This window comes from Uranotaenia lowii, chromosome 2 (assembly GCF_029784155.1).
Source record: "Uranotaenia lowii strain MFRU-FL chromosome 2, ASM2978415v1, whole genome shotgun sequence".
Lineage (NCBI taxonomy): Eukaryota > Metazoa > Arthropoda > Insecta > Diptera > Culicidae > Uranotaenia > Uranotaenia lowii.
The window spans coordinates 188,523,016-188,536,779 of NC_073692.1; the positions used below are offsets into that span (position 1 = coordinate 188,523,016).

At 41.1% G+C, this 13,764-nt stretch overlaps 1 protein-coding gene across 1 annotated transcript; it reads right to left on the bottom strand.

Annotated features, from left to right (window-relative positions):
• Positions 1-37: 37 nt before the first annotated feature.
• On the bottom strand, positions 38-10,469 carry LOC129742185 (uncharacterized protein K02A2.6-like). The gene is made up of 5 exons (XM_055734047.1): positions 8,728-10,469; positions 4,941-6,822; positions 4,675-4,879; positions 4,004-4,098; positions 38-160 (listed from the first exon to the last, which is right to left on the bottom strand). Exons 1-5 carry the CDS (start codon positions 10,467-10,469, stop codon positions 38-40), a joined length of 4,047 nt encoding a protein of 1,348 aa, XP_055590022.1.
• Between the last annotated feature and the right edge of the window lie 3,295 nt (positions 10,470-13,764).

Sequence of the window (13,764 nt, forward strand, 5' to 3'; positions counted from 1 at the left end):
CTTGCTTTCCACTTTGAACTATCACACCGAAAACCGATTAAAAGTAAGTGAAGCGTATCCGGGATCCGGATCCGGATACGATGTCCAGGATGACATTCCACCAGAATCCGTACCGTGTGGACATTTCTTTGGAAGCTTTGTTTGCATGGGTCGATGTTTTCTATGGGGGCGATAAAAAAAATTAGAAAATTATATAAATAAAACTTGATTATTTTAAACTTAATCAATCAAACATTGTCGAAATTTGAATCGAGATTGAATGAAAAAGATCAGTTTAATAAGCAAATAGTAAATAATTGTGACAACGACACTCACCTTGCTTTTCACTTTGAAGTTTCACACCAAAACCTAATTAAAAGTAATCCAAGTGATGCCACATCTGAGTGGGTCCGGGATCCGGATCCGTTGTCCGGGATGACATTCCACCAAAGCCCGTACACCCGGGCCATTTTGATGTTTTCTTTGGGGACGATAATGAGTTAGAAAATTTTAATAAATAAAACTTGATTGTTTAGAATTCAATCAATCTCAACATACCTTGCTTATGATTAAATGATTGGCGGACATGGCTTCTTCCAAATAGCGCTCAAAGCATTTTTGAACAGCAACGGAAAAGGCAGAAACAGAACTGCGACCAAATTCCACAACACAATTCACAACAATCACGCACCCGGATTGCTGCGATTGAAAACTGCTCGTGTTTCGTTTTGTTCATCGCAGCACTGCGAAAAATATCGTCTGTTTTCGAGCAATCGAGCAGGCGGATGGAAATCGAGCCGAAAACTGACCGAATTCTAATCGCTAGAATTCGAGTGCCGCCATGTCTGTTTTGCAATCGGCCCGATTGAGCAAACGTTCCTGACAGGGTAACGAAGCATTTCAAATCTAATCAATCAAAAGTTTCACCACCCATCTTCGTTCGAACATTGCGAAATTCTAGCACGTAAAAATAGCGTCATTTCTGCCAGGATAGGACTTCAGTAACTACTTCCGAAAATATTCGAAAATTGGAATAGCTTTTTAATATCGAATTTGGCCTCTTAGACACAGCAAAGTAATTGCATGGAGGTTACCCGGACACTTTCTAAGAATTTAAAGGAATAGCAATAAACACTCGATAGCAAATTTTTTCAAATTTTTCTAATATTCTTACCTTCCATTATACTCATTATACAGATATTCGATAAGACCATGCGCTAATTTTCACCAAACCTATCGAGATAAAAATTTTGAGAAAGAAAAAATTATACTAAACAAATTATTAAATTTGTGTTCATCATCAAATTTATTCTAAATAATAAAAAAAATCTATTTAATTTTGATGTAGTGAATTTTATGTCGACAAAAACAAACACAGGCCAAAAACCGAAAATCATACAATTATTTTCATTCCCGATTGGGTGACCAAAATACATTTGGTTTTGAGCGTTTTTTTCATTCGTTGAAGGTACTATTGTCTGAGCGTGTAGAAAAAATGGAAAAAATAAAAGTACCGGTAACGACATCTGGTGGCTCTTAGCTTAGTTGCAAAAATGGCGTCGTTTATTTTGAAATCACGGTTGGTATTTTTACACACCGTTGGGGCTCCATCCCGAACTCTGGTTCTCTGTGCTCATACTAAGAATGTTTTCGGATTGTTCAGACTCTGGTGAACAAAGAAAGAGCGATAGGAAAAGCACAGGTTGGGAAGGCCGTTGCTAGAAATGTTTTCGGCTTGTTTCGGCTCTGGTAAACAAAGAAAGAGCGCAGGAAAAGTACAGATTGGGCTGGCCGTTGCTAAAAACCGCTGCTGGTAAACAAAGTCAGAGCGACAAGAAAATCCCTGATATAGAGTTGTTTTTGACATTTCTTACGCACACTTGCTGAGCGTGTACAGATGAGACGGGACAATTAACCTCAAAAACTTTCGGTACAAAAAACGCGCAGCTGGTCGACACACATGGTCGTTTTTTGAAATTAATTGTCCCAAAATTGAGAAGTGTTGGTGAAACAACCAGCATAATATCACGAACACTACCAGTGGCAAATAGGACTTATAGTCCTATTTGCCGCTGATAGTGTTGGTGATATTATGCTGGTTGTTTCACCAACACTTCTTAGGTTTGGGACAATCAACCTCAAAAACGACCAGGCTGTCGGTTTTTTGTACCGAGAGTATTGGAGGTTAATTGTCCCGTCTCATCTGTACACGCTTAGCAAGTGTGCGTGAGAAATGTCAAAAACAACTCTATGGCTGTTTTTACTATATATTCCCCAACAGTTTTCAATTATTCCAGAAAAAGTATGTTTGGACTTGAAAACTTTGAACAAAATGGACGTAACTTATGTGAGTTTTTTCCGAGGAATTCGACCAAGCCTTTGAGCTTCGCGTTTCAGTTTGCGGTAGATCTCCTTCACCGCCGCAGATGATTTGCCGAATACATCAATGTCATCGGCTAAGCAGATAAGTTGACTGGATCTGTTGAAAATCGTTCCCCGCATTCCGCCCACCGCTGGTCGAATAACACCTTCAAGCGCCACGTTGAACACATCATGCAGGATAGATCATCGCCTTGTCGAAGCCCCCTGAGTGATTCGAATGAATTCGACGGTTCACCTGAAATCCGCACACAGCACTGCGTTCCATCCACCGCACACAGGGGTAAAACATGAAAAAGGCGATCAAAACTGTTTTCTGCCGAAACTGTTCGTTTTAGACCTATAGTGTCTTCGAGACAAATGACCAGCATTACAAGGGCTAAAAAATAAGTTTTTTAAAAAATTGATTAATCCACCTAGTAGTGAGTTAGAAAAACTAACTTTTTTAATATCCATTTTAGAGCTGTACTGTCTGAGAAAAGTTTTTAGCTTGTACCAATTCTAGCAACTTTGCTAAAGAAGTCATAGCTGTAACATTAATCGTTTCAAAGTTATGACAATTTTTAGAAAAATAACACCAATTTTCAGTTTTTTCAACATAACTTTTTTGCGCGTGATTTTTCATTTAAAATATGTTCTAGAGAGTTTTGAAGACAGAAAAGTTGTACACTTTTGCTGAATATACTGTATAGAAATTTTGAAGTTTAAACGAGATATTTTGAAAAATACTTAACAAAAATAGTCATTTTGAACTGGTTATATCTCCTGAGTTCGGACGAGTTCGGTTACATATTTTACAGTTTTGCAATCAAAAAAGTATCGCCTTTCAAACAATATACAATTAAAAGTGGCCAATTTTGATCCTCATTGTGTAAATGTCAATAGAAGTGAGATAAAAATGTAGTTTTTATACTAATTTGAGCCCATCTACCATCTCAAGTCCAGGTGGTTCAAGTAGGCCTACTTATAGGAATCCTACATGTTGCAGCCAAATAGTAATAGTTATGCTCAAATTAGTATAAAAACTTCACTTTCGGCTCACTTCTATTGACATTTACACTATGAAGGTCACAATTGGCCACTTTTAATTGTACATTGTTTGAAAGGCGATACTTTTCTAATTGCAAAACTGTAAAATATGTAACCGAACTCGTCCGAACTCAGGAGATATAACCAGTTCAAAATGACTATTTTTGTTAAGTATTTTTAAGATATATCGTTTAAACTTCAAAATTTCTATACAGTATATTCAGCAAAAGTGTACAACTTTTCTGTCTTCAAAACTCTCTAGAACATATTTTATATGAAAAATCACGCGCAAAAAAGTTATGTTGAAAAAACTGAAAATTGGTGTTATTTTTCTAAAAATTGTCATAACTTTGAAACGATTAATGTTACAGCTATGACTTCTTTAGCAAAGTTGCTAGAATTGGTACAAGCTAAAAACTTTTCTCAGACAGTACAGCTCTAAAATGGATATTAAAAAAGTTAGTTTTTCTAACTCACTACTAGGTGGATTAATCAATTTTTTAAAAAACTTATTTTTTAGCCCTTGTAATGCTGGTCATTTGTCTCGAAGACACTATAGGTCTAAAACGAACAGTTTCGGCAGAAAACAGTTTTGATCGCCTTTTTCATGTTTTACCCCAGTGTGCACCGTCACCTTGATCAGTCTGGTCAGCTTCCCGTTCTCGTCTATGATTTTCCGTAGATCGTCACGGCTGATCTTGTCGTATGCGGCTTTGAAATCGATAAATAGATGGTGCGTAGGGACTTGGTGTTCACGGCATTTTTGGAAGATTTGCCGTAATGTGAATATCTGGTCCGTCGTTAACCGTCCCTCCAGCCTGATGACTTCCCACGAATCTGTTTGCTTGTGGCGTTAGGCGGCGGAGTAGGATTCGGGACAACACTTTGTATGCGGCATTGAGGCCAGTGATAGCTCGGTAGTTCTCACAGTCCAATTTGTCGTCCTTCTTGTAGATGGGGCGTATTACCCCCTCCTTCCACTCCTCCGGTAGCTGTTCTATGTCCCAGATCCGGACTATCAACCGGTGTAGGCAATCGGCCAACTTATCCGGGCCTGCTGTGTTTTCGGTAGAAATAACTAAATTTTACTCGTTACAGCAATTTTCTCTTTCAGTTTTTATTTCCTCTAGTAGTCGATACGAAAGTAAAAATTTAACTGACTCTGGAGTGCACCGGTTGGCGCCTAGCGCACATTCGTATAACGGCGAATGTCAGTACGACTCGTTGCAGGGTTGAAACCGAAGCTGCGAGAACAGGGGTGGTAGCATCTCCCCCTTTAAGACTAACCCACGACGTAATCCTCCAAGCGCTTCGGAAGACGACTGTTCCTGACTGGTCTCGGGGTCTTGATTGTACCTGGCTGGACTGGACTGGATACCGTTGAGCCAGCCTCGAAGAACTCGTCGTTGTCAGAACTGTCCCCGTGGTGATGGTCTACAGGAACTGGTTCGGTTCCATTCGGTGGAGCGGCTTGCTGTCCCGAAGACTGTTGCTTGAGTTCGAAATCACCCACCAAGATATCCAATGGAGTGGGTACTGCTGACGGCCTCTACGATTTTTCGGAGCGATCGTTTCAGCGTGTCTACGAACCGTTCTGCTTGTCCATTCGACTGAGGGTGATATGGAGCGGTACGAATGTGGATGATACCTAGCTGCTCACACATCTTCTTGAACTCGCTGCTACAGAACTGCGTTCCATTGTCGGTAATTAATGTTTCCGGAATACCGAATCTGGCGAAGGTTTCCAGAAGGAATCTGATAGTAACAGCTGCTGTTGTCGATCGTGTTTGGAATATCTCAGGCCACTTCGAATACGAGTCGACGATGACTAAGTAGTACATACCGTCAAGCGGACCTGCATAATCCAAGTGAATCCTCTTCCAAGGTCCATCTGCTCGCGGCCACGGTTGAGGTTGGAAGTGTGGTGGCGACTTGGCTGCACTGGCACAGATGTCGCATCGACGAACAAGATCCTGAATGTCGTTGTCGATGTTCGGCCAATATACCACACTGCGCGCAATAGCCTTCATTCTCTCCATGCCTTGGTGACCCCGGTGAAGCTGTCTCAGTATCCGCTGACTGTAGAATTCCGGTACAACTACACGGTCCTCCATCATGATGCATCCGTTGACCACTGATAGAGACTCACGGCGAGAGTGGAAAGCTTTGAGTTTTGGATTTTCAATCTTACGAGGCCAACCGTTGTCGATGAACTGGACAACCTGCTGAAGGGTTGCATCCTTTCTTGTTGCGGCACTGACCATCTTGAAGTTTACTGGCAGGGATGTGAAGCAATCTTCAAGACTCTCGTTGACATCCTCTTCCAGACTGATCGACGCGACGACATACTCTTCCTCCGGCTTCTGATGATTGCTGATCAGCCTCGATAGCACATCTGCGTAGCCGAACTTGTCTGTAGAGATGTATTCCACGTTGAAATCGAATCCCAGCAGCGATAGAGCCCACCGCTGGAGTCGATTGGCGGTGTGTAGTGGAATGCCTTTTTTCAATCCGAATACTTTCAGCAACGGTTGGTGGTCCGTCTGCAGCGTAAACTGTCGTCCGAGTAGCATGCGACGGAACTTCGTTACTGCGAAAACCAGGGCAAGGGCTTCTTTTTCGACCTGGCTGTAGTTTTGTTCCGTGCTAGTCAATGTTTTCGAAGCATGCGCAATCGCTTTGAGCTGGCCATCGGGAAAGCGATGCATGATTACTGCGCCTATTCCTTTTTTCGAAGCGTCACCCGCCACAATAAGCTCTAGTGATGGATTGTAATGGGTGAGTAACAGGTCTGACTGTAAAACTTTCTTGATGGTTTCGAAAGCTTCGTTGCACTGTGCACTCCACACAAACTTCTTGTCCTTTTTCAGGAGATCATCGAGGGGTTGACGGATGCGATGAATTTCCCGAACGAACTTTCCGTAGAAATTTGCTGCTCCAAGAAACGACCTGAGCTCACTGACGTCCTTCGGTTGTGGCATACTGACGATTGACGCCACCTTCGCTGGATCAGGCTTGATTCCGTCAGCGTTGATGATGAAGCCCAAGTATCGGATCTCAGATTGGTAGAAGTTGCACTTTTCCGGCCGCAGGTGGAAACCGTAGTCTTGGATGCGTTTGAAAAGCTCCTCCAGAATGCGATCGTGCTGTTCTCGACTGGCGCTGTAGATGATGAAATCATCGAGAAAACTGTCCACCCCTTCCAGACCAGCGATCATTTTGCTCATGAGCTGTTGGAAGGCTCCTGGCGCGGATTTCACTCCCGGGGGCAAACGGTTAAACTGGAACAGCCCTCGGTGTGTGTTTATTGTCAGCATCCGCTTCGAATCGTCGTCGACCTCGACCTGAAGATAGGCGTCAGACAAGTCGATGATGCTGAACACCTTGCTCCCCGACAGTTTCGAAAAGATGTCCTCTGGTGTCGGGAGCGGGTACCCGCATACTAAAAAACTATAGCTTAAACAGTGTATACGATACATCTACAGCTCCAGGAATAGTGATTGTCTCTGTAAAAGTAGCGGTTATATTAAACTTTACTTCGACAACGTTTAAAACGAAACATGAACGTTCATATGAAAAGGTGACGGTATCTGGAAAGGTGAACGAATTGTATGCACGATTTACTTAAATTTTCAATTAATCGTAAAATTGATCCCGAACCGTTATCCATAGCGTTCATGCCTTCTGTCAAACTCACGTAAAAAAATGACCGAAATGTGGATCAGAGATGCCATATGATTTTGCAAAAAAAAAAATCAGTACAAATTTATGAAATCTTTAATATATTTTTTTTATTATTCTTGCACGACTGTATACAGTAGATTCAACGACACAAAACTCGAAAAAATTGGCTGAGGTGCCGAGTGATTTTTAAATAATGTTTATTGATATTACCAACATATTTATTATGTGAATATGTCCACGAAAACATTTCCGAAATCTTCTTTCCCACTTCCGTTGACAAGTGTGAACATTTTGAAAACACTCTTTTTACTGCTATAGTTTTCAACTTGGTATGTGAAAGTCTCCTTACATAATTCGTAAATGGTCCTAGCAGTATTTGATCGAAGTCGTGCAACTTTTTCTGAATTTAAAGTCTGTAATGCCATGGCAGACTGCACCACATAGAACACTCCTCTACAAAAAAAATTATCGATTGAATAAACTTTTCTCGCCACTTTATCTTTACTTTTTCTTGTTTTTAACTCATGTATCAATAGCAATCCTACAAATATTTTTTATGATTCAATTAATCTTGATCCTATCCCCAAAAAACAATCTTAATGACAAACATTGTGTTTTTGAAAATTCTTTTCACTTGGCACCACTGATTGTTTGCTGCCCTTCGCCCCGCCAGCCTTGTTTACTTTTGCCGCGGTAAATTTTGCTTCACGTTTCTCGACGGAAATCTAGTGACGAGAATGTCTTCAATTTCGGAGATTCTGGAAAGCCGTTTTCAATCTTACGATAGATTACGTCTACTTTTCCAACGGGTGACACATAACCAAGCAGCCAGAATGCAGTTACGTCGGCGCGATTCCGGCGAAAGTTTCGAAACTGCGGCAAGGAGTATCGGGCTGTTTTTGTTGTAACAGGTAGGTGATAAAGTTTATTGTTTTTGTATATTATTTAAACGAAACTAGACAGCAAAAACAAAATCAGTGAAAGTGTTGTATAGAATATTGAGAACAATTTTATGTTTTGTTTCAGGCCATAGCTGCGAGCTGCTACACAATCTCCGCTCAAGCAAACTAGCTGTGGAAGCTATCAGAACCCGACAAACGACGGCTCATGGAGGAATGAATATTTGTATATATGTGGGAAATCCATTTCTAATGTATGAGGTATGCTATAAGTTAAAAATATAATGTAAATAAAATTATTACCCAGAAACTTTCATTTCTTCAATCCGAAAACTCCTAAATTTGTTCATGTGTGCGTGTTTTTCACGTACGGTTCCGAATAACGTACGCATTACGTTGGAAGATCATTATGACAAATCTTGTCTCAACTTTTACAGTATGTGTCCATTTATAAAATAACTTCAAGAATTACTTTAACATTTACAGTTTGAATATCAAATTACGGTTTCCATGATCGATTTTGGGATGATATCTAAACTTTTTGAAGAACGGTTCTTCCATATAAGTGTCTTAACAGTTTTTAACAGTTACATAACCTAACGACATATTTAAAATAACATCAAATCAGAATTCACGATTCAAGCAATGTATTTTACAATAACAAAAACCGTTTGATAAACGTTTTTTTACACTTCATGAAATCGTCGTTTGACTTCTACAGAAAACGTTTGGTTATAATCATTATTTATGCGGGTAGTGGTGTGGTTTGAGCACTGCGTTCAGGCCGGTCGAGTTGTCGGCACAGACTCGAATTTTTCCTCCCGGCTTCCTGACCGAGACGATTGGGGCTGCCCAGTCAGAATAGTCCACCGGCGTGATGATGTTGAGCCGCTGAAGCCGATCGAGCTCCTCGTCGACTTTGGGAACTGCGTGGAACGGTACCGGTCGTTTTGGCCTAAACACCGGTTGGGCATCGGGTTCCAGGTAGAGTTTCACCTTAGTTTTCGTACAGTGACCAAGTGAATCCCTAAAAACTTCAGGAAAACGGGTGAGGTACTGGTTGATAGGTTGGATAGAATTGGAACGATTTACCTGATTGCAGATGCTGGTTAACGGCTTCGCCCAGAAATCAAATGCGTTGATAAAGTCCAGACCAAGCAAGTTGAGATCCCGCACTGACGTGACGTAGCAGGTTCCTTGCTGTTGTTCTTCGCCGATCTGCATTGTACAGGTGATTTCTCCCAGAAGAGGCAACTGTTCACCGGACGCTGTGTTTGCTCTGTGTTCGGTTTGCAGCAATGTTGGTGATCCACATTTCTTCCAAGCCTGCTCGGAAATGATGGTGATATCCGAGCCACAGTCGAGCTGAAGTTTCACCGCGTGTCCATTGATTCGGGTTGTCACGTACTTCCGTCCACTGCGCACTTGATTTACTGAATGGATGCTGTTTGCTTGGTTTTGCTTCTTCTTCTTGGTTCGCTTCTGTTGCTGCTGCGGCTGTTGCGACTGTTTGTTTTCGTTGGTCGATTTGACAGTTCGGTTGAAACAGCTGCAGTATCCTTCTTTGTGCCCCTCTCTGTTGCACTGTTTACAGACGTGGCGAGTGTAGGAGCAATCTTTGACGAAATGCATACCCCCGCACTGCCAGCAGGGTGAACGAGGAAGACTTGCGTTGTTTGGGGTGGCTGTCGGTTTCTTGGGGTGGTGCTGCTGCTTCTGATGATGCACCGCTTGTACACTGGAGCTTATCTGCCGTTCCACCAGCGCCGTGTCGTGCTTGAGATTGGACAGCCGCTGGCATTCCGTGATGAGCACTTCCAGATTGAGTTCTCCTCTTGCTTCAGACTCCAGTTTTGACAGCAGACGCGTTCTGACCTCCGCTTCCTTCGAGGATTGCATGTCACAGACGAAAATCAGTGCTTTGAATTGGTCAATGGTGAGATTTGCCAAATCAAAGTCTTCGCACTGACGGTTTACGATTCCGGCGTAGGTGACATAGTCGTCGGCATCACTTTTCACCACCCGGAGACAATCGTATCGTTTACTGAAGAGTGATTTTTGTTGACCGAATACCGTCTTCAGCTTCTGGACTACCTGGTCGAAGGTAAAGTCCCGTGGGTGTTGCGGTAGGAGGTAGTTGGTAAATTTTTCATGAACTGGTACACTCAAACTGCGCAAGAGTAGTCGAATTTTCGCTGCGTCGTCCAGCTCCCTACCGTCCGCACTGAAGAGATCCTCGTATTTGTTAAACCACCGGTCAAATGTCATTCCAGCGGCTGGGTCGAAACAAAATTCCTTGATTGTCGATGACAATGATTCGATGATCTGCTCCGCACTCCGCCTCACAACTGGGCCCGGCGCTGCCGCCATTTGCTGGATGGAAAGGCGTTCGAGAATCAGCAACAGACGCGCGTTTTGATCCGCCATTTGCTTTATCATATCCTGTGCGGAAACCTGTTCGAAGCCCGGGAAATCTTCGTTTCCACCGCCTTCTGCCATTGTTGTACGGTGATCTGTGTGGAAATCACTTCAGTGGCACTTCTCGTCGCCAAATATGCTGTGTTTTCGGTAGAAATAACTAAATTTTACTCGTTACAGCAATTTTCTCTTTCAGTTTTTATTTCCTCTAGTAGTCGATACGAAAGTAAAAATTTAACTGACTCTGGAGTGCACCGGTTGGCGCCTAGCGCACATTCGTATAACGGCGAATGTCAGTACGACTCGTTGCAGGGTTGAAACCGAAGCTGCGAGAACAGAGGTGGTAGCAGCCCGCATAAATAATGATTATAACCAAACGTTTTCTGTAGAAGTCAAACGACGATTTCATGAAGTGTAAAAAAACGTTTATCAAACGGTTTTTGTTATTGTAAAATACATTGCTTGAATCGTGAATTCTGATTTGATGTTATTTTAAATATGTCGTTAGGTTATGTAACTGTTAAAAACTGTTAAGACACTTATATGGAAGAACCGTTCTTCAAAAAGTTTAGATATCATCCCAAAATCGATCATGGAAACCGTAATTTGATATTCAAACTGTAAATGTTAAAGTAATTCTTGAAGTTATTTTATAAATGGACACATACTGTAAAAGTTGAGACAAGATTTGTCATAATGATCTTCCAACGTAATGCGTACGTTATTCGGAACCGTACGTGAAAAACACGCACACATGAACAAATTTAGGAGTTTTCGGATTGAAGAAATGAAAGTTTCTGGGTAATAATTTTATTTACATTATATTTTTAACTTATAGCATACCTCATACATTAGAAATGGATTTCCCACATATATACAAATATTCATTCCTCCATGAGCCGTCGTTTGTCGGGTTCTGATAGCTTCCACAGCTAGTTTGCTTGAGCGGAGATTGTGTAGCAGCTCGCAGCTATGGCCTGAAACAAAACATAAAATTGTTCTCAATATTCTATACAACACTTTCACTGATTTTGTTTTTGCTGTCTAGTTTCGTTTAAATAATATACAAAAACAATAAACTTTATCACCTACCTGTTACAACAAAAACAGCCCGATACTCCTTGCCGCAGTTTCGAAACTTTCGCCGGAATCGCGCCGACGTAACTGCATTCTGGCTGCTTGGTTATGTGTCACCCGTTGGAAAAGTAGACGTAATCTATCGTAAGATTGAAAACGGCTTTCCAGAATCTCCGAAATTGAAGACATTCTCGTCACTAGATTTCCGTCGAGAAACGTGAAGCAAAATTTACCGCGGCAAAAGTAAACAAGGCTGGCGGGGCGAAGGGCAGCAAACAATCAGTGGTGCCAAGTGAAAAGAATTTTCAAAAACACAATGTTTGTCATTAAGATTGTTTTTTGGGGATAGGATCAAGATTAATTGAATCATAAAAAATATTTGTAGGATTGCTATTGATACATGAGTTAAAAACAAGAAAAAGTAAAGATAAAGTGGCGAGAAAAGTTTATTCAATCGATAATTTTTTTTGTAGAGGAGTGTTCTATGTGGTGCAGTCTGCCATGGCATTACAGACTTTAAATTCAGAAAAAGTTGCACGACTTCGATCAAATACTGCTTGGACCATTTACGAATTATGTAAGGAGACTTTCACATACCAAGTTGAAAACTATAGCAGTAAAAAGAGTGTTTTCAAAATGTTCACACTTGTCAACGGAAGTGGGAAAGAAGATTTCGGAAATGTTTTCGTGGACATATTCACATAATAAATATGTTGGTAATATCAATAAACATTATTTAAAAATCACTCGGCACCTCAGCCAATTTTTTCGAGTTTTGTGTCGTTGAATCTACTGTATACAGTCGTGCAAGAATAATAAAAAAAATATATTAAAGATTTCATAAATTTGTACTGATTTTTTTTTTGCAAAATCATATGGCATCTCTGATCCACATTTCGGTCATTTTTTTACGTGAGTTTGACAGAAGGCATGAACGCTATGGATAACGGTTCGGGATCAATTTTACGATTAATTGAAAATTTAAGTAAATCGTGCATACAATTCGTTCACCTTTCCAGATACCGTCACCTTTTCATATGAACGTTCATGTTTCGTTTTAAACGTTGTCGAAGTAAAGTTTAATATAACCGCTACTTTTACAGAGACAATCACTATTCCTGGAGCTGTAGATGTATCGTATACACTGTTTAAGCTATAGTTTTTTAGTATGCGGGAGGGCCCATTTTGATGAGCTCAGTTGCGATGCCATCCTTCCCAGCCGACTTGTTTCTATTCAGCTGGCGAATGGCTTCCTTAACTTCACTCATCGTTGGGAGTGGCTCCTCTACGTCGTTGGCTACGCCGGCGATGTACCTTCCCCCACCGTCTTGATCTCCTGAATGTGTGCCTTTTAGGTGTTCATCGAAGTGCTGCTCCACCTTTTGATCACCTCGCTGTTTCTTACGCGGTTGGTGATTTTCTACGTTGCGACGGGTGCTTCTTTACTAGGATTGTTCGATCTTCGGGAAAAGATCGATCTCCAAGATCGATTCAGATGAACGGTTCTGGGATCGATCCATCTAAAAAATCGGAGCTTGAAGATCGATCTCCGATTAATCGATCTTTTCCATTTGTAACAAGAGGGAACTGCTTTTTATTAAAAACTAGCTGATCCCATACGAACTCCGTTCCGCTTTCAACTTGGAATATGTCATGAACAGTTTGTATGAAAGTCAATTGCCAAGCATTTTCCAGATTCATTATTAAGTAACAATTGCAAAAATATTGGACGATCACTTCGTCTGTCATCTGTTACTAAATATGAAATCAGGAAACAAAAATCACGTGTATAAATGTTGACTAAATCATTGCATAACAACGCAATTATTGCCTAGAAGCTAAACCCCTTTCGGGGGCTCTTATATAAACTTTGATATCTGAAACCGATTGCCCTTCCCTCAAAACTCCCGTGTGCAAATTTTCAAAACAATCCATTGTATAATAACGTCAATATTGCTAAAAATAGTGAAAAATTAATTTCTATGGACGACCCCTTTCGTCAACCCCTGGCCAAATATTTGACATCTGAAATCGATTGTCCGTCCCTGAAAACTACCGTGTGCAAATTTTCATACCAATCCGATGTTTAATAACGACGATATTGCAAAAATATTGAAAGGTTTATATGGACGACCCCCTTTGCCGGCCCCTTAAACTGAATTGAATACATGAAATCAATTGCTCATCTCTCAAAACTCTCGTGTACCAATTTTCGTCTGAATCCGATGTATAATAACGACAATATCGCATTAACAGTGAATAGTTAACATGGACGACCCCTTTGGCCGACCCCAGATTT